A 17,617-nucleotide genomic window follows, 5' to 3' on the forward strand; every position below is an offset into this window, starting at 1 on the left:
TAAAGTAAATGGTCAGTACTTTAACTCTTTAGGGCCTTAAAGGGATAGGAAAAGTTGGGCATTACTGAGAGAAAATCAAGGAAATCCATTAAAGATCATGATTCTTGAGTTAAATCATTCTGGTGTTTAGATTCACTTAAAATGTACCTTCACTGTTATCAGCCAACCCTACTCATCATCAGGGTTGGAGGGGAGAAAACTGGAGGTGGGTTTTCTTAAACCAAAGTCTATTGATGATTGAACTAGAGTGGCACCCTTTCAGACTCTTGTTTTCATATAGCTACATCGGAGAACTCAGCAGAACATTTTTTTTTTTTAAATGAGGCCCCTTTTGGGAGCCCAGTCCATACTGGACAGACTCGATTTGACTCTTTGGGTGCATTTATTTTTTTCGTAACAGGATAGCGTCAACCAACTGGTTAGTTTTTGATTTCTCTCTATATTGCAGTAAGGTGCTTGCTTGCTGGTAAGAGTAATTCCTTGGGAGGTTCAAGAATTGCACACTTGCTTCTTTATTTTACTGTGGCATTTGACGTTGTTGGGTTTTTCCCTCTTGAAATTCTCTCCTTTCTTGGTTTTGGATGCATCATTCTCTGCTGGTTCTCACATTTTCTCTTGACCTGGGTCTCCCCACCCCACCCCATGCATGAATAAGAAGCCTCTGGAAGCCGCTAGCAGCAGCTTTACGATGAAGCTGACACTTTGGACTATAGAATGGAAAGAGCGGGTCCCTAATGACACTTGAGCTGCTGGGCCTGCCCGTAGCGTACTCTGGGCCCTTGTGGATCTTTGGGTTTATCCTACTGGGAGTTCAAGCACCTGGGATGTGTATATTCATGTCTTTTATCAAATATGGAACATTTTACCCAGTACTTCTTCAAATATTTTTTCTCTGTCACCAGGGAAAATCATTAGACGTCTCTTGGCTTCAGTTTTCTCAGTTATAAAATTAGGATAATGATGGCTGCTCTCAAAGTTATTTGGCGGTAGCAGGGGTGGGTGTTTGGTGGTGTGGTATAATTTCCTACTCTGAATTTATAAACACATTTTCTATTTTTCTTCCTAAGAAATTGTGTAATATTTATTGCCTTTTGAATTTAAGCCTTTATTCTACTTGGAACCGATTAAAAATACGATGATAACCAGGAATTCAATTTCATTTTTTTTACATGGAGATAACTGATACAGCACGTAACATACATAGAAGAGTCTGCCCTGTCTCTCTGAGCTGCAATGTCAGTTGTGTTGTAAATCAAGTTTCTGTGAGTCTGTGTGTATTTTTCTGGCTACTGTCTTCTGGTTCATCAGTCCGTTTGTCTGTCCCTGCACCGCGATCACATTATCTTAATTTGTTTGTAGAAGCTCTACATGTTCTCTTGCTATTTACTCAGATTCTTAATCTTTTGTTTCTTTAAACAGATTAATGAAATAGAAATTAAACACACAGGTAGAGGATTATTAAAAGCTGTTTCTCTGAAAAGCTTAATGAGATAAAAGCCAATTCTAGCACAAGGAAAAGAGAATATAGACATAGTAGGAATGGAAAATACTGCAGAGGTTAATCATTAATGCAAGGATATAATGAACAACCCTGTCAATTAAAATTAAATGTCCATGTACCAGCCAACCTTTACCCACTGCATTGACGTTCCCTAATATCGTTCTGGAATGTATTTCCTCACAGCCAACCTTCTCAGAAGGAACCACTATCAAGAATGTGGTGTTGAGGGACTTCCCTGGTGACACAGTGGTTAAGGATCCGCCTGCCAATGCAGGGGACGTGGGTTCGATCCCTGGTCGGGGAACTAAGGTCCCACATGCCGTGGAGCAACTAAGCCCGCGTGCCACAACTAGCAAGCCCGCGTGCCACAACTAGCAAGCCCATGTGCCACAACTACAGAGCCCACATGCTCTGGAGCCCGCACGTCACAACTAAGATCCAACGCAGCCAAAAGTAAATAAATATTTTTAAAAAAACCCAAAAAACTGCCATTAAAAAAAAAGGAATGTGGCGTTGATCATTTCTGTGCATTTACTTATGCTCCGCGTATGTGTATGTCATCCCTCTGTGGAAGGTGTCATGCACAGTGTATGTCTTCAGCCTCCTTTTATCTTCTTTTCACTTGTGGGTTTCATGTGTGTTGGAAGACTGAGTTCAGCCATTGTTAATTGTGTGGGATTCTGTTTCATAAATATGCCACAGTTTGTTCATTTTCTTATTAGTGGAAACTTAGGTTGTTTTTCTATTAAAACAATGCTGCTGTGAATATCTCACATGTGGTCTGTAAGCGAGGGTTCCTTGGGATAATACCTACACACAGAATCGCTGGCTTGTACGTATACCCGCCTTCAGCCTCACCAGAAGTTGGCACATTGTTCTCTGGAGTAGCTGTTGTTTACTTGTTTAACTTGATTTTTTTTTTCTTTCAGTGCCTGAAGACCTCTCATTAGAAGAGAGAGAAGAACTTTTAGACATTCGTCGAAGAAAAAAGGAACTTATTGATGACATCGAGGTAAAAAAATGTCTTTTAGTTTTTGCTCTTAGGTAAAATTGTAAATCACGTCGTTTGCAGAGACGTGGATGGACCTAGATACGGTCATACAGAGTGAAGTAAGTCAGAAAGAGAAAAACAAATATCGTATATTAACGCACGTATGTGGAATCTAGAAAAATGGTACCGATGATCTTATGGGCAAAGCAGAAATAGTGACACAGACGTAGAGAACAAACATGGATACCAAGGGGGAAAGGGCGGGGGGTTGGATGAATTGGGAAATTGGGATTGACATATATACACTACTATAAAACAGGTAACTGATGAGAGCCTACTGTATAGCACAGGGAACTCTACTTGGTGCTCTGTGGTGACCTAAATGGGAAGAAAATCCAAAAAAGAGGGAATATATGTACATGTATGGCTGATTCACTTTGATGTACAGCAGAAACTGACATAGCAGTATAAAGCAACTATACTCCAATTAAAAAAAAAAAAAGGATAAACAACAAGGTCCTACTGTAGTGCACAGGGAGCTGTATTCAATATCCTGTGATAAACCCGAATGGAAAAGAAAAGGAAAAAGAATATATATATGTGTGTGTGTGTGTGTGTGTCGCTGAACCACTTTGCTGTACAGCAGAAATTAACACAGCATTGTAAATCAACTATACTTCAATAAAACAAATTTTTTTAAAAATTGTAAATCAAGTAGCTTCATGAAAATGTAAAAAAGTGGGTATTTAGTATGCGTTTATCCGAACCATATGGAGAGGCGGAGCGTAAGAGTTACCCAGGCTGGTGAAGCAGAGCTCGTGCTCACGGGGCGGCGTGGACTCATTGGAAGAGAAGTCATGCCTGGAGTCACGGGCGAGCGATGTGTGACTCTGCAGTCACGAAGGGCGTCTTCACACGGCAGTGGCGCCTGCACACGTACTGCTCCCGGAAGTCTATGGCGAGGCCCCGCTTCGTCTACCAGGGTCCCTGGCATGCTGCCTGGCACATGGTTGGCACTCAGGTGTCCTTTGAATAATGGACTAAACATACATTGAGTTCTAGCTGTGCACCGAGCACCTACTAGCTGGTGGGAGTAGAGTGACGGACAAGACACAGACAGCCAACCGTTGCACTTTCCACACTTGTGTGCTCAGAGGACAGGGTGGAGGGGGTCCCATGGGAGACCCAGAGGAGTCAAGCCACAGTCTCCGAGTCGGAGCGTCTGTAACAGCTGCAGAAATGATGCAGAGGGGCAGCGCTCGCGGCTCCCGTCTGGGGCTTCCTCGGGAAGTCGACTGCACATGTGGCTACTCCCTGGGAAGCTTCCTAACCGTTGTCCCGCCAAAGTCAATGTGGCCTCCCCGGCCACTTGCTGCGGAACCGAGCTGTGTCCAGACAGTAGCTCCTTTCTGGGGGCTCACGGTGTGAGCCTGAAGTTTCTTGGCACCTGAGATCATAGGGTCTGAATAAAAAGCTCTTTGTATTTGAGAGATAATTCATGAAACTTTTTCTTCTAAGGTTACCCGTCATTCTCAGAAAAATCAGATAACCCAGAACGTGAGCTTTGGTTGAAGAATAAGAACATATTGTAAGGCTGACGTTCCGATTTGGACGTTAGCAATAATAGTGCCCATGGAGCCTTGTGCAGCTCCAGCGACCTCACTTCTGAGTCGAGGATGCCGAGGCCCAGGAGGTCAGAGCTGTCTCAGCCAGTAAGCGGTAGGGAGTCTGTCCCTTCTGGGGTCCTTGGCCTGTCCGAGGGCCCCAGGCAAGATCGTTGTCACCTCCTGGGCTCTGTCCACAGTGCCTCGTCTCATGGAAAGTGACAGATCATCCTGAGACGGTGGTTGGAGGCCCGATACTGACCTGACTCGAGTTTAAGCCTCGCCCCAGGTCTTCCCAAGAAGTCAGGTGCCGGCGAAGGCAGGTGGGCGTGTGTGGGTGACGTATAACGGGACTCATTGCTTTCCTTTTGCTGTTGGTATCTTTTTACACCTGTGACGTTCTCCCCAGGGTCCCTTCTTGATTTTACACACACACACTCCAGGATCTGCCTGCGGGAGGATCTGCCTGCGGGACCCCTCTGCTCTCGTTCTGATGGGAGGTGGACAAACAGTAATTTTGTTTGCTCGTGAGTTGGCGTGGCTCTGACTACGAGACTCTCTGTGTCCATAAGCAGTGCTGGTTTCTCCATACCTGTGATGCCCCGATGAGACCTGAGGGGACCTTGCACCTGGGGGGCTAAAAGGTCTCTGAAGGTGGAGACCCCCTCTCTCACCCCCACAACGCTTTCTTTCTTTCTTTCTCTCTCGACAGAGGCTGAAATATGAAATCGCGGAAGTGATGACGGAGATCGACAACCTCACGTCCGTGGAGGAGAGGTGAGCAGCTGTGGCTGCACCTTCAGGTCACCCTCCAGCCGAGCTCGTGACGCTGTGGTGGCCACGGCGGAGCGGGCTTTGGGGCTAGGCAGCGGGGGGAGCCTGTCAGGGCCTCGTCCTCCTCCTCCGCCCCCCTCGTCTTCCCTGCTTCTCCCTTCCCCACGTGGTCCAGTTCACCGTCAGGCCTTGTAGTTGAGAAAGCCGCGCAGGCCCCTCAGAACACCCTGCCCAGACATGACCTTTCTGTGTAACAAGAAGCTCTGCTTTTGCTGAACAAGTTAGCAACTGTGAAAGAAAAGAGCTGCAGTGGCCGTACCTCTGCTGCTTCCACCTGGGCAGGGGGACCTGGGGGCCTGTGCCCTTTCCTTTCCCGAGTTGTCCTCCTGGGAGGGGATGTGAGCTCCCGGTGCTTTGTGCAAACGTCCAGTAACGACTTCTTAATTCGTTCAAACACACAGCAAAACTACTCAGAGGAACAAGCAGATAGCCATGGGAAGGAAGAAATTCAACATGGATCCCAAAAAGGTAAGAGAACGTCTTCACTTTTCTGGCCTGTGAGAGACTGATGGATGGATGGATTGATCGATTTTAAAGACGTGCTCCCTCTTGGACGAGGGTGGGCATATACCTCATAAAGACACTGAGTTCAGTTTTACCACAAAGGGAGCTGCTGATGAGCGGGGGCAGCAGAAGTCCCTGGACCAGGAGGCCTTTCTTTGGGAAGTTCCAAGTCGGGGCTGGCCTCACAGGAGCTGCCTGACGCTCAGTTCCTTGGTTCCTCCGGGCCGAGGTTTTTGCTGGCCCTCAGGAGCCCCAGGCCAGGGAGTCGCATGGCCCATCGGGGCAGAGACGGTAGATTTTATGGTCTAGGGGGTTAAAAGGTTCAAGGGAGAGGTCTTCCTTCCTTTCATTTACCTTAAAAAGAAGACATCTGTCTGAAAGACCAAGCGACTCCAGATTTAAGCCAATATCTTTCCTCAAGTTGGATTTTCTAGGAAAGCACCCCCCAAGAAATGAAACCTGCAACATGTAGCATCTTGTTTTTGAGATTTGAGCTAAAGGACCTATTAGCTGAACCTATAAAGCTTTGTGGAACACATGGCTCAGTCGTAACATCGTTTTGGTTTTGAGAAGAGTGGACCTGATCAGCCGCTAAGGTTCATGGTCGAGGAGAGGAGAGGAGAGACGTTGTCCACAGAGAGGTGGCCTCAGGCCCTCCCTGCCGGTGACTTCATTCCTCACTGGTCTTTTTTTGTTGTTGTTTGGTTGGTTGGTTGGTTGCACCAGATCTTAGTTGCGGCAGGTGGGCTCCTTAGTTGTGGCATGCGAACTCTTAGTTGCGGTATGCATGTGGGATCTAGTTCCCTGACCAGGGATCGAACCCTGGTTCGATCAGGCCCCCTGCATTGGGAGTGTGGAGTCTTATCCACTGCCCCACCAGGGAAGTCCCCTCACTGGTCTTTAATTTGTGTTCACTTCTAACGTCTTCCTTGTTTTTCCTGGCATCTCTGTACTAATTACTTAATTATTTGTTCATTCGGCAAATGTTTGCTGATGGCTGGAATTACACTGCGCAAGATCTCAGATCTGTAAATTTACATCTGTAGGTGCAAGCACAGTTGCAGATGTTATTTAAAGATATACATACCACTTTTCCCTATTCAAGGTTTGCAAATTTGGGTTTTGTCAAGATATTAGCAGGGCTGCAGCACAAGAGGATCTCTGTTTAACCCGGGTACTCTGGCCACTGTGAAAGTTTTCCTGTTGCTTCCTAATTCTCTGCTTACAGGGTATAAATCAACTCCAGATTGTCAGTGAGAACAATTCAAATTGTGAATTGGGTAATAATTTGATATTTGGGATTAGTAACAGTCTTTTTTTTTTTTAGAAGTTGAGTTTATAGAGTAGAATTATCAGCAGATGTAATAAGCATTGGAAGCATCTCAGGAGAGAGACGGTCTAACGAGGACGGTTTAAAAACTGGGCCTTAAATTTTCAAGTGCAGTGCAGGGTAGCACGCCATTCAGTTCATGGGGGAGATTCAGATCTTCTCTCGAAACAGACAAATAAGTACTTGCTTTGAGCGGTGCCTGAAGTCCTCACCATCAGGGTCTTGCCTGTTGTCTTATTTCACATATACTGTGTGTCAGATTTACAATAATAATGGCTAACGTTTATTGAGAAGTAGCTCTGTCAGGAGCTGTGCTAAGGAAGCATGTGGCCTGGTAGACTTTAGTCCCTGTGACGACCTCCTGAGGGTGGTTCCATCTTAATTCCTGTGTCACAGCTGGGGAGCGGCCAGGGAGCACAGAACCCGACTCTGAGACTCATGCCTGGAACTGTGGTGCTTCCTGGGCTCTGGCAGACTCTGGGGTTGGTTCGTAGGTGGCCTTGAGCCCAGCCTAGGTGGCCCAGGCGCCTGGCCAGCCCCGTGGTGTCTGCTGACCCGTCTCGGACATGGGTGTTTGATCTGCTGTGCCTGGGCTGCGGCGAATTGCGCCACAGGCCTCGTTTTGTGTTACTGTTCACCTGAAAGAGTTTTTGAAGTATTAATTCTTGGTTCCATTTGACAACTTACTTGTAATTACGTTGTGTGAAAAAACCACTTGACACATTTAGTCTGCATGTTTGCTTTTTCTGGGAATAATTATCAAAATTCTCTGGTTTTGTAGACTTGGTTTCAGCACTTGTAGTCAATGCCAGCCGTCATAACAAAACACCGTACACTGGGTGCCTTAAGCCACAGATTAATTTTTCTCACAGTTCTGGAGGCTGGACGTCCAAGATTATGGTGAAGTTCTGGTGAGGACCCTCTCCCTGGCTTGCAGACGGCTGTCCAGTTGCTGTGTCCTCACATGGCAGAGAGGGTCAGGCTCTCTGGCATCTCTGCTTATAAGGACACTGATCCCATCAGACCAGGTCTCTGCCCAAATGACCTCATCGAACCCAAATCACCTCCCAAAGGGCCCACCTCCTAATACCATCATATTGGGGATTAGGACTTCAACATGGGAATTTTCAGGGGACACACGCATTCAGTCTGTAACAGCACCGGATGATCTCACAATTCAAACTTGCGTCTCCGCCATGGCCCAGGCCCCTATTAAACCACGTGACATTGTGAAACACGAGGCTCTTGTCAGAGTGAATTCGTTCTTTCAGGCCAGGAGGAAGGAGCTTTGGCTTGTTCGGGTATGGGGATACCCAGGAGTAGCACTTGGGTTTATAAATACAGAAGAGAGACGGTTGATGAGATCAAGGAAGCTGAAAACACTCGGCAGACTCTCCCTTTTATTCCCAACTTCCTAGAAGTGCCTTTAAAAACATAATACATTGGGCTTCCCTGGTGGCGCAGTGGTTGAGAGTCCGCCTGCCGATGCAGGGTACACAGGTTCGATCCCTGGCCCTGGAAGATCCCACATGCCACGGACCAAGTAAGCTCGTGTGCCACAACTACTGAGCCTGTGCTCTAGAGCCCGTGAGCCACAACCACTGAGCCCGCGTGCTGCAACTACTGAAGCCTGTGCGCCTAGAGCCCGTGCTCCACAATGAGAGAAGCCACTGCAATGAGAAGCCCGCGCACCACAATGAAGAGTAGCCCCTGCTCGCCACAACCAGAGAAAGCCCGCGTGCAGCAACGAAGACCCAACACAGCCAAAAATAAATTAAAAAAAAAAAAAAAGAATCCGCCTGCCAATGCAGGGGACATGGGTTTGAGCCCTGGTCCGGGAAGATCCCACATGCCGCAAAGCAACTAAGCCTGTGAGCCACAACTATTGAGCCTGCGCTTCAGAGCCCCTGAGCCACAACTACTGAGCCCGTGTGCCACAGCTACTGAGGCCCACGTGCCTAGAGCCCCTGCTCCGCAACAAGAGAAGCCACCACAATGAGAAGCCTGTACACCGCAACCAAGAGTAGCCCCCGTTCGCAGCAACTAGAGAAAGCCTGCGCACAGCAACGAAGACCCAAGGCAGCCAAATAAATAAATTTAAAAAATAATAGTAAAAAAAAAATAAATTAAAATAAAGAAACTGGAGTGGAAGAAATATTTCCAAAAAAATATTGGATATATCAGAACTAGATTAAGATCAAGTCCTCAAATTCAAAGGGATCACCAAATGCCAAGCAGGGTACATTTCTTAAAGACCTATATGCATAGATATATTGAGTAAGATATCAGGAAACCTGTGGATTAAGAGAAGTGTAAGAAATTTCCAGGAAGGAAAGAGCAGATTCTCTAAGAAGAAACAAAATCACAGCAAGCTCGTCATCAGCAGCAGCGAATCAAGGACAACAGGGAAATCGTGTTTTCCGAAGTCTGGGGAAAAGTGATTTAAATTAACCACTAAGACCTTCTCTGAGCGCCAGAAATGGAGTAGTTGGAGTAGTACATCTCTGATCCGGAGGTGAGCCCGAGGGCGAGATGTGGGATTGAGAAAAAGAAGAGCAGAGAGACCAGAAGAACTTACAGTTACGTCTACGTAGTGATTGTTGTGAGAACACTTTTAAAAGCTAAGTCCCAGATTATCTCAATGTGTAAGTAGCAAGAAGGAAAGGAAGGAAATTAAAAGCTGGCTAAGGTTTTCTGGATGTTGGTAGATGAATATAAGTTTAAAAATTTGTTAAAATTAAGAGTCGCCACTAAAAATAGCAATAAAATAGGACTTCTGAATCATTAGCGTTTACCTGATGTATCTGTTTTCTAGGGCTGCCGTAACAAACCGCCACAACCTTGGTGGCTTCAATCAACAGAAACTCATTCTCTCGCAGTTCGGGAGCCCGGAAGCCCGAAGCCCAGGTGTGGGTGGGGCCTGTTCCTTCCCGAGGCTCCAAGGGAGCCTCTGCTGCAGCCTCTCGCAGCTCCCGGGGCTGCCAGCATCCTTGCCCGTGGCTGCATCCCTCCCGGCGTGTGACGTCTCCTCCTCTCTGGACAGGGGTGCGTGTCCTCAGGCCGAGAGCAGGCCTCTTCCTCTGCTCTGTCTCATCCCCTCCCAGGTGCAGCCGGCCCCTTTCTCCTTCGCAGCTGCTCTCTCTGCCTGTGGCCTGGGCTCACGCCAGCGGCTCCGTGTTCTCCGTGACCAGGGAGGGCCTCCGTCTCTTGCACAGGGAACTCAGGCTTCCCTCGGGGCCTCCTCTGCCCGCCTTACGTGATGGTTAAGCACAGAAGGGACCCCCTTGTGCCGAGCCCGTCTGCCGTCCCGGATCCTGGGAGGTGGCTAGGTGACGCTTCCTCTCGGATCCGAGTGATTGGGGAGCGTTGGGTTTTAGAGCAGGTCGTGTGCACCTGGAAGAATCCAGGAAAGCCTCATCCGCAGCCCGTTCAGTTCCGGGGGACACAGGCTGAGGGGGTTGCCGGGGCCCCTTGGCCGCGGAGATTGCCGGTCGGATGACTCTGCAGACAGCCGGCAGGGTGGGGAGAGAGCAGGGTCGGAAGGATGCAAGACCCTCTTGCAGCCTCGGCCCCGCTGAGGACACACAGCCAGGTAGCATCCGCAGAAGGGAGGCTGGCTGCTGGGCCACCACCCTCACTGGTATCACAGCCGAAGTGGTCACGAAAGACCAGGCCAGAACTGTCACCCCGATGTGAGCCTCGATCCCCCAGGGAGCCTCTGCTTCTGCTGGTCCCTTTGTCCCTGACCTCTGGCTCCTGGGAGGCCCTCTCCCCTGCCCCTACCGTGTTGGGAGCGGCAGAGTCTCCTGTCTCCACCCACAGCCAGCCTGTGAGTCCTCACGACAAGGACTCCAAGGGCTCCATCGAGGCAGCTGGGGGCAGCTCTGCCTCTGGCCTCTTGGCAGGGCTTTTAGGTCAGACTTGGAGCCTCTGCCCAGCTTCACAGAGCTCCCCTCCCTCACAGAGCCCTGAGGGCATCCCCAGCCCTGCAGTCTCCCCTCGCCTTGCTCCATGGGCACCTGGGTGTGGCGTCATGTCCCCTGAGTAAGTAGCGCCAGCACCGCCCTTGTCCGAGGCCTTGTTTTCCGGAATTTGGGTGAGGACAGTGCACACCTAGGATCAGAATGCTTTGTTCCAGTGTGTGTGTGTCTTCAGATTTGGAAGATGATACCCAGGTGGCTGTACCCACTTACGCTCCCACCAGAAATATAGGGCAGTTAATTTAAGATTGTCAGACTTAGTTTTTTTTGGTAAACTTTTTTTTTTTTGAAGAATAACATGGTGCACAAATTTAAATGTACAGCTTGAAGAATTTTAACAAATTTAAACACTCATGTGACCACAACCCGGAACAAGACGCAGCTGTGGGACGCCACAGGGCACCTTCCTGGCGTCTCCTCCTAGGGAATGAATGCTGAGCTATCAGCAGAGATGAGTGTTACCTTTTAAAAAATTGACGTAGGTGGAATTACAATATGCTGAGTCCTTTTATCCATGTCACGTCTGTAGATTCATCTGTGCTATTGTTTATTCCATCTCGTGCTGTAGTCTTCCATCATGTGAACGTGCTACAATGTACTTGTCGGTTCTCTTACTGACCCACTGTTGGGTTGTTTCCTGTTCTTAGAAATTCTGAATGAGGCTGCTGTGGACATTCATGTGTTTAAAAAAATGAATAGACCCTTCAGATGCATTCATGGGGCATGAGGGATCCCTGGTCTTGGGCCCTTAGGCTGTTAGCTGCATTTGTAGAAACAGCTTCTGGGCAGAATCCCCTCTTCCCTTACAAGCTTTCCAACATGTATTTTGAAACCAGCTCAGAAGCTCTGCCCGAGGTAAATTTTTGCTATTATTAGGGCTTCCCGTGAGACAGAAGCGATAGTTCGGGCCCAGCAGCCCCTCTGCATCCGTTCATAGAGACTGTTGGGCTGGTCTCCGTAGGTCCTTCCACGGGTGTGGATTTGACTGCTGTGTGCTCAGTGGCATGGTGACTGGTCACCTGTTCAGCCACAGGTGGCTGCACATCCGTGAAGAGAGCTTATGCAGCGGGCTGTCTTCTCACGGCGGAGGTGGCCGCAGGGCGTCGAGTGGCTCCCAGGTGGCAGGGCTGGGGTCCTGTGTGCTTCCCAGCCTTTCCCTGTATGCCGGCTGCAAGGGCTCCTGCCATCACATCTGCATTCAGGGCAGGAAGGAGGAGGAAAGAGCTGTCAGGTCCCCTTTTATCAGGAAAGGAGCAGTTTTCCTGGGTCCTCCTCACAGACTTCATCTCTGTTTGACCAGATCTGTTCACAAGGTCATTTCTGGTTGCAGGGGAGTCTGGGAAGCGGGGCTTGGGATGGGTGTTGGGTTGGTCAACCATGTACGATGTATTCCTGTCGCACACAGCGCAGATCCTTTTCCCGAGCTGGGGAAATTCGGTGTCATTGTTCCTTCTGCCTTTATAATCTCTAATAACACTTAGAACGGTTTGTTCAGTAACTTGTTTGTCTCTTAGCCTGTTCATTTGCCACGAGGCGTGGAAGTGCTTTTCTCTGATGGGTAAAATGTGTTACAGTGATGTGAGAATCCCATCGTGCTCTTGTATTAGTTTTGCCATGTCCGAACCAGTAAGGTCATGACACTAAATGTATTTATCTTTGAAATACGAGTCTGGTGACCCTCCTAACCGGTGCTTCCTTTTGACGCTCCTATTCAGGGAATTCAGTTTCTAATAGAGAACGACCTGCTGCAGTGCTCCCCGGAGGACGTGGCCCAGTTCTTGTATAAAGGGGAAGGCCTGAATAAGACGGTGATCGGGGACTACCTGGGTGAAAGGTGAGTTCAAGGGCAGGGGGCAGCCTGCCCACCCGGGCCGACCCTTGCATCAGGGTCTATCATGTGGGCTCTGCGGGTGGCTGTGCTGGCCAAGCGAGGCCAGCGCAGCCACCTCCTCCCCTGTGCCCTTGTGAGCAGAGAGGTGTGGGTGTCCTGGGGCTGGGCGGGGTCGCTGTTCTTCTGGAATCCTCTGCTCATCCAGGAAACCAGGACAGAACCAAGAATGCCACTGCCTCCCGCTCCTTGCCTCGGAAAGTGTCTTTGGTTGTTTTGCACAGAAATACCCGGATCTCTCAGCTGTCGCCTTTCCCCTGTTAGTTGGGGGTATGAGTAAAGGTAGAAGGTTGTTATTTTTTAAATGGAGGGCGGCCAGTCAGGCTTACTTTCTCGACCTTCTCCACTTAAAAGTCCACTGACTCTGCTTAACAGAGGGCAGGGCAGGAGTCCTCAGGCAGCGCTTCCCCTGAATGTGTCAGAATAGACTTGGGCAAGGAGCAGACAGCAGTGTTTTTAAACAGAAGGCCAGCAGTCGCTCAACCAGCGTGGTTTCTGTTTCGAGCTTTTCATTAAAAATACTTGATCAAAAGTGAAAAGCAGAACACTTCCCAGCTCACTCTGTGAGGCCAGTGCTACCTGATACCAAAATCAAAGACATCACAGTAAAAGAAGTCTACAGACCAATATCACTTACGACTGTAGAAGGAAAAATCCTCACCTAAATCCTAGCAAATCAAATCCAGCAATATCGAAGAAGGATTATGCACCAGAGCCCTTGAACAGCACGGGTTTGAACTGTGCAGGTTGACTCGTATGTGGATTTTTTTCCGTAGTAAATACTACAGAACTACGTGATCCACGGTTGGTTGAATCTGCGGATGCAGAACCGTGGAGATGGAGGAACCCCGTATGTACAGGGCTGTGTAAGTTTACACACATTTTCAACTGAGTGGAGGGTCGCCGCCCCTAACCCCCATGTTGTTCAAGGGTCAAGTGTATTCATTATCTTACGAATGCCAGGTTAGTTCAACATACGCAGATCAGTTATCAATAGATGCGATGTCAGTAGAATGAAGAGCAAAACCCACACGATCATCCCAGTAGATTTAGGAAGAGCATCTGACAACATTTACTGCTTCATAATAAAAACACTCCAACTAGGAAGAGAAGGGAACTTCCTCAGCATTATAGAGGGCACCTGTGAAAACCCCACAACTTCATGCTTTCCCCTGAAGATCAAGACTGTTCTCAGCACTTCCATTCAACTTGGTACTGGCAGTTTGAGCCAAGGCAGTTAGGCAGGAAAATGAAATTAAAGGCATCTAATTTGTAAAGGAAGGATTAAAACCGTTTCTATTTGCAGATAACATAATCTGGCATATGGAAAATCCTGGGGAATCACTAACAAGCTGTTAGAACTAATAATTTCAGTAATGTTGCAAGATATCAGATCAATATACAGTTTCACTCATATGTCTGTACAGTAGCAATGAAAATGCTAAAAAGGATATTATAAGAAAACAGCTCCATTTACAGTAGCATTAAAAAGAATAAGACTTAGGAATAAATTTTAACAAAAGAACACAATTTTTACTCTGAAAACTGTAACGTATTATTGAAAAAAATTAAAAGATCCAAATAAGTGGAAAGACATCCATGTTCATGGATTAGAAGACTTAATATTGCAAAAATGGCGGTACCTTCCACACTGATAAACAAATTTAACACGGGGCTTCTCTGGTGGCACAGCGGCAGGGGACACAGGTTCGAGCCCTGGTCCGGGAAGATCCCACATGCTACGGAGCAACTCAGCCTGTGCACCACGACTACTGAGCCTGTGCTCTAGAGCCCGTGAGCCACAACTGCTGAGCCCGTGTGCCCCAACTACTGAAGCCCGTGCGCCTAGAGCCCGTGCTCCACAACAAGAGAAGCCTCCGCAGTGAGAAGCCCGTGCACTGCAACGAGGAGTGGCCTCTGCTTGCTGCAACTAGAGAAAGCCTGTGCGCAGCAACAAAGACCCAACGCAGCGAAAAAATAATTAAAAAAATTTTTAATTAAAAACAAACAAAACAAATTTAACATACTCCCTAGCAAAATCTGAGCTAACTTCTTTGTAGAGGTTGACAAGCTCATCCCATAATTCATGTAGAAATTCAGGGGACCCAGAATAGCCACAACTGTCTTGGAAAAAGAAGAACAAAGTTGGAGAACTTACACTTGCCCATTACAAAACAGACTAAAGCTACACTAATCAAGACAGTGTGGTATTGGCATAAGAGTAGAAGGAAAGGCCATGGAATAGAATTGAGAATCCAGAAATAAACCCTCATATATACATCAACTGAGGGGCCAACACAATTCAACGGGGGAACGAATGGTCCTTTCAGCACGTGGTGTGGGGACCGCTGGACAGCCACCTGCAAAAAGAGTGTCACTGGGTCACTCACCATATACAGAAATTAAAGTGGGTCAAAGACCTAAGTATAAGCACTTAAACTATAAAACACTGAGAAGAAAACACAGGGGTAAATCTCTGTGACCTTAGATTAGGCAAGGGTTTCTTAGATATGACAGCAAAAGAAAAAAGTAGAATCATCAAATTTCAAAACATCTGTGCTTCAGAGGACATCCTCAAGAAAGGGAGAAGACAACCCAGAGAATAGAAAATATTTGCAGGTCATATATAAATGTGATGAAGACTTGTATCTAGTATATTAAAAGAATTCTTACAACTCAATAAGACAAATAATTATAAAATGGGCCAAGGATCTGAATAGACATTCATCCAAAGAGGATATATACATAGGCATATGATAAAGCTAATAAGCGTATGATGAGATGCTCAACATCAGTAGTCATCAGGGAAATGCAGCTCAAAACCACAGTGAGACAGCACTTCATATCCACCGGGAAGGCTATAATTAAAGAAGATGATAAATGTTGGTGAGGATGTGGAGAAACTGGAACCCTCATACACCGCTATATAAAAAATGGTGCAGGGCTCCCCTGGTGGCGCAGTGGTTGAGAGTCCCCCTGCCGATGCAGGGGAGGCAGGTTCGTGCCCCGGACCGGGAAGATCCCACATGCCGCGGAGTGGCTGGGCCCGTGAGCCATGGCCGCTGAGCCTGCGCGTCCGGAGCCTGTGCTCTGCAACGGGAGAGGCCGCAACAGTGAGAGGCCCGCGTACCGCAAAAAAAACCAAAAAAACAAACAAAAAAAAAACGGTGCAGCCACTTTGGAAAGTAGTTGGCAGTTCTTCAAAATGGTAAACTTACCATGTGATCCAGTAATTCTACTCTAGTTACAAACCCAAGGGGGAAAAAGAAACTTGCATGCACAAAAACTTGTGCACCAATGTTCACAGCCACATTACAGCCCCAAAGTGGAAACAATTCGAATGTCCAGCAACTGACGAATGGATAAAGAAAATGTGGTCTCTCCACATGATGCAATGTTATTTGGCATTAAGAAGAAAGGAAGTATTGATACATGCTACAACATGGATTTAAAACATTCAAAACATTATGATAGGAAAAGAAGTCAGTCACAAAAAGGCCACGATGTCGTGTTATTCCATTTTATATGAAATGCTCAGAATTGGCGGATTTTTTTTTTAGAGACAGAAAACAGGGGTTGCCTGGCGCTGGGGCACCGTGAGGATTGGGAGGCGATGGTTCAGGTGTGGGCGTTCTTTCTGGGGGAATGAATATGTTCCAGAATTGCTCGTGGTGATGGTTGCACAGATCTGTGATATACTAAATATGCTAAAAACTGTTGAATTATACACTTGAAATGGGTGAACTATATAGATTGTGAATTATGTTTCGACAAAGCTGTTTTTTAAAAAAATGGAAGGGTCTCCTAGGAGTTCAGGCACCGAGTCTAACAGGCACCTAGCACAGGACAACGTGCTAGGAGGGCCAGAGTCTGAGTGACTCCCCGGCGTCCTCTGGCTGGTGTGCGACTACAGAGATTAAATTAACTATGACGTTAGTGTAATGCGCGGTCTGGCAGTGCCTGCAGATTTGTAGTCCAAAAATATGGGGACTTCCCTGCTGGCACAGTAGTTAAGAATCTGCCTGCCGATGCAGGGGACACAGGTTCGGGCCCCGGTCTGGGAAGATCTCACGTGCCGCAGAGCAACTAAGCCCGTGCGCCAGAACTACTGAGCCTGTGCTCTAGAGCCCGCGAGCCACAACTACTGAAGCCTGCCTGCTGCAACTACTGAAGCCCGCGTGCCTAGAGCTCGTGCTCTGCCACAAGAGAAGCCACCGCAATGAAGAGTAGCACCCATTCGCTGCAACTAGAGAAAGGCCGCACGCAGCAATGAAGACCCAACGCAGCCAAAAAGGAGAAAGAAATGAAGTCCTGGCTCCGTGCCAGGCACTGTTCTAGGCGCTTGGGTGGCGTTGGTACCTCCGCTGTGGAACTGCGTTGGCTGCAGTAATACAGACAGTACATAACAAGCAAACTAAATAAGCAAACATGGTATGTCAGAGGTGACCAGGGCAAAGGGACCGCGGAAGAGCTGGGCGAGTGGGTAGCAGTGTGACAGGCTGGTCAGGGCGTCCGACTGGGGCGGCGGCACCTGTGTGGGGATGCTGGAGGGGCGGCTGTGCTCAGGGTGATGGGAAGTGGGGGTGTGGAAGGCTCCCGGCGGGGGAGGGGCAGGGATGTGTGTTCCGTCTGGAGCAGATGGTCCCCGTGCGGAGCGAGCGGCAGAGCGGAGGCGGGAGCGGGGAGGGTGGCTCTGGCCAGGCTGGCGGCTGCTCCGGAGGTGAGAGGCGCTCAGGCTCTGGCTCTGAGGTCCAGGGAGAGCTGGGGGGAAGGTCTGGCCGGGGTGATGCGGCGGTGAGCGGCTCTGGGCCGTGGGCCGAGCCGCCTGGGAGGTGGGGCATCGGGGCGAGGAGCTTGCGAGGCCTGGTGGGCGGTCGGGTGGAGAGCTCTGGAGAGTGGCCTGGCCTGCAGGCAGTCCCTGGAGGGCTGGCGCGGAGGCAGAATTGAATTCGCAGGACTGAGGCCCCCGACACCGCCCTCCAGCG

General features: G+C 48.4%; 1 protein-coding gene across 3 annotated transcripts in view; it reads left to right on the plus strand.

The window, feature by feature from the left end:
* CYTH3 (cytohesin 3) overlaps positions 1-17,617 on the plus strand; it is a 90,544-nt gene that overhangs the window by 62,568 nt on the left and 10,359 nt on the right. For 2 of the 3 annotated variants that reach the window (XM_033840886.2, XM_033840884.2), the window contains exons 2-5: positions 2,431-2,513; positions 4,809-4,873; positions 5,332-5,398; positions 12,460-12,578. In XM_033840886.2, coding sequence (XP_033696777.1) covers positions 2,431-2,513; positions 4,809-4,873; positions 5,332-5,398; positions 12,460-12,578 — 334 coding nt within the window. Of the gene's footprint in view, positions 1-2,430; positions 2,514-4,808; positions 4,874-5,331; positions 5,399-9,642; positions 9,810-12,459; positions 12,579-17,617 lie in introns of those variants that run through there. The other variant, XM_073791888.1, reaches the window with a different exon arrangement.

This window comes from Tursiops truncatus, chromosome 15, assembly GCF_011762595.2.
Source record: "Tursiops truncatus isolate mTurTru1 chromosome 15, mTurTru1.mat.Y, whole genome shotgun sequence".
Taxonomy (NCBI): Eukaryota; Metazoa; Chordata; class Mammalia; order Artiodactyla; family Delphinidae; genus Tursiops; species Tursiops truncatus.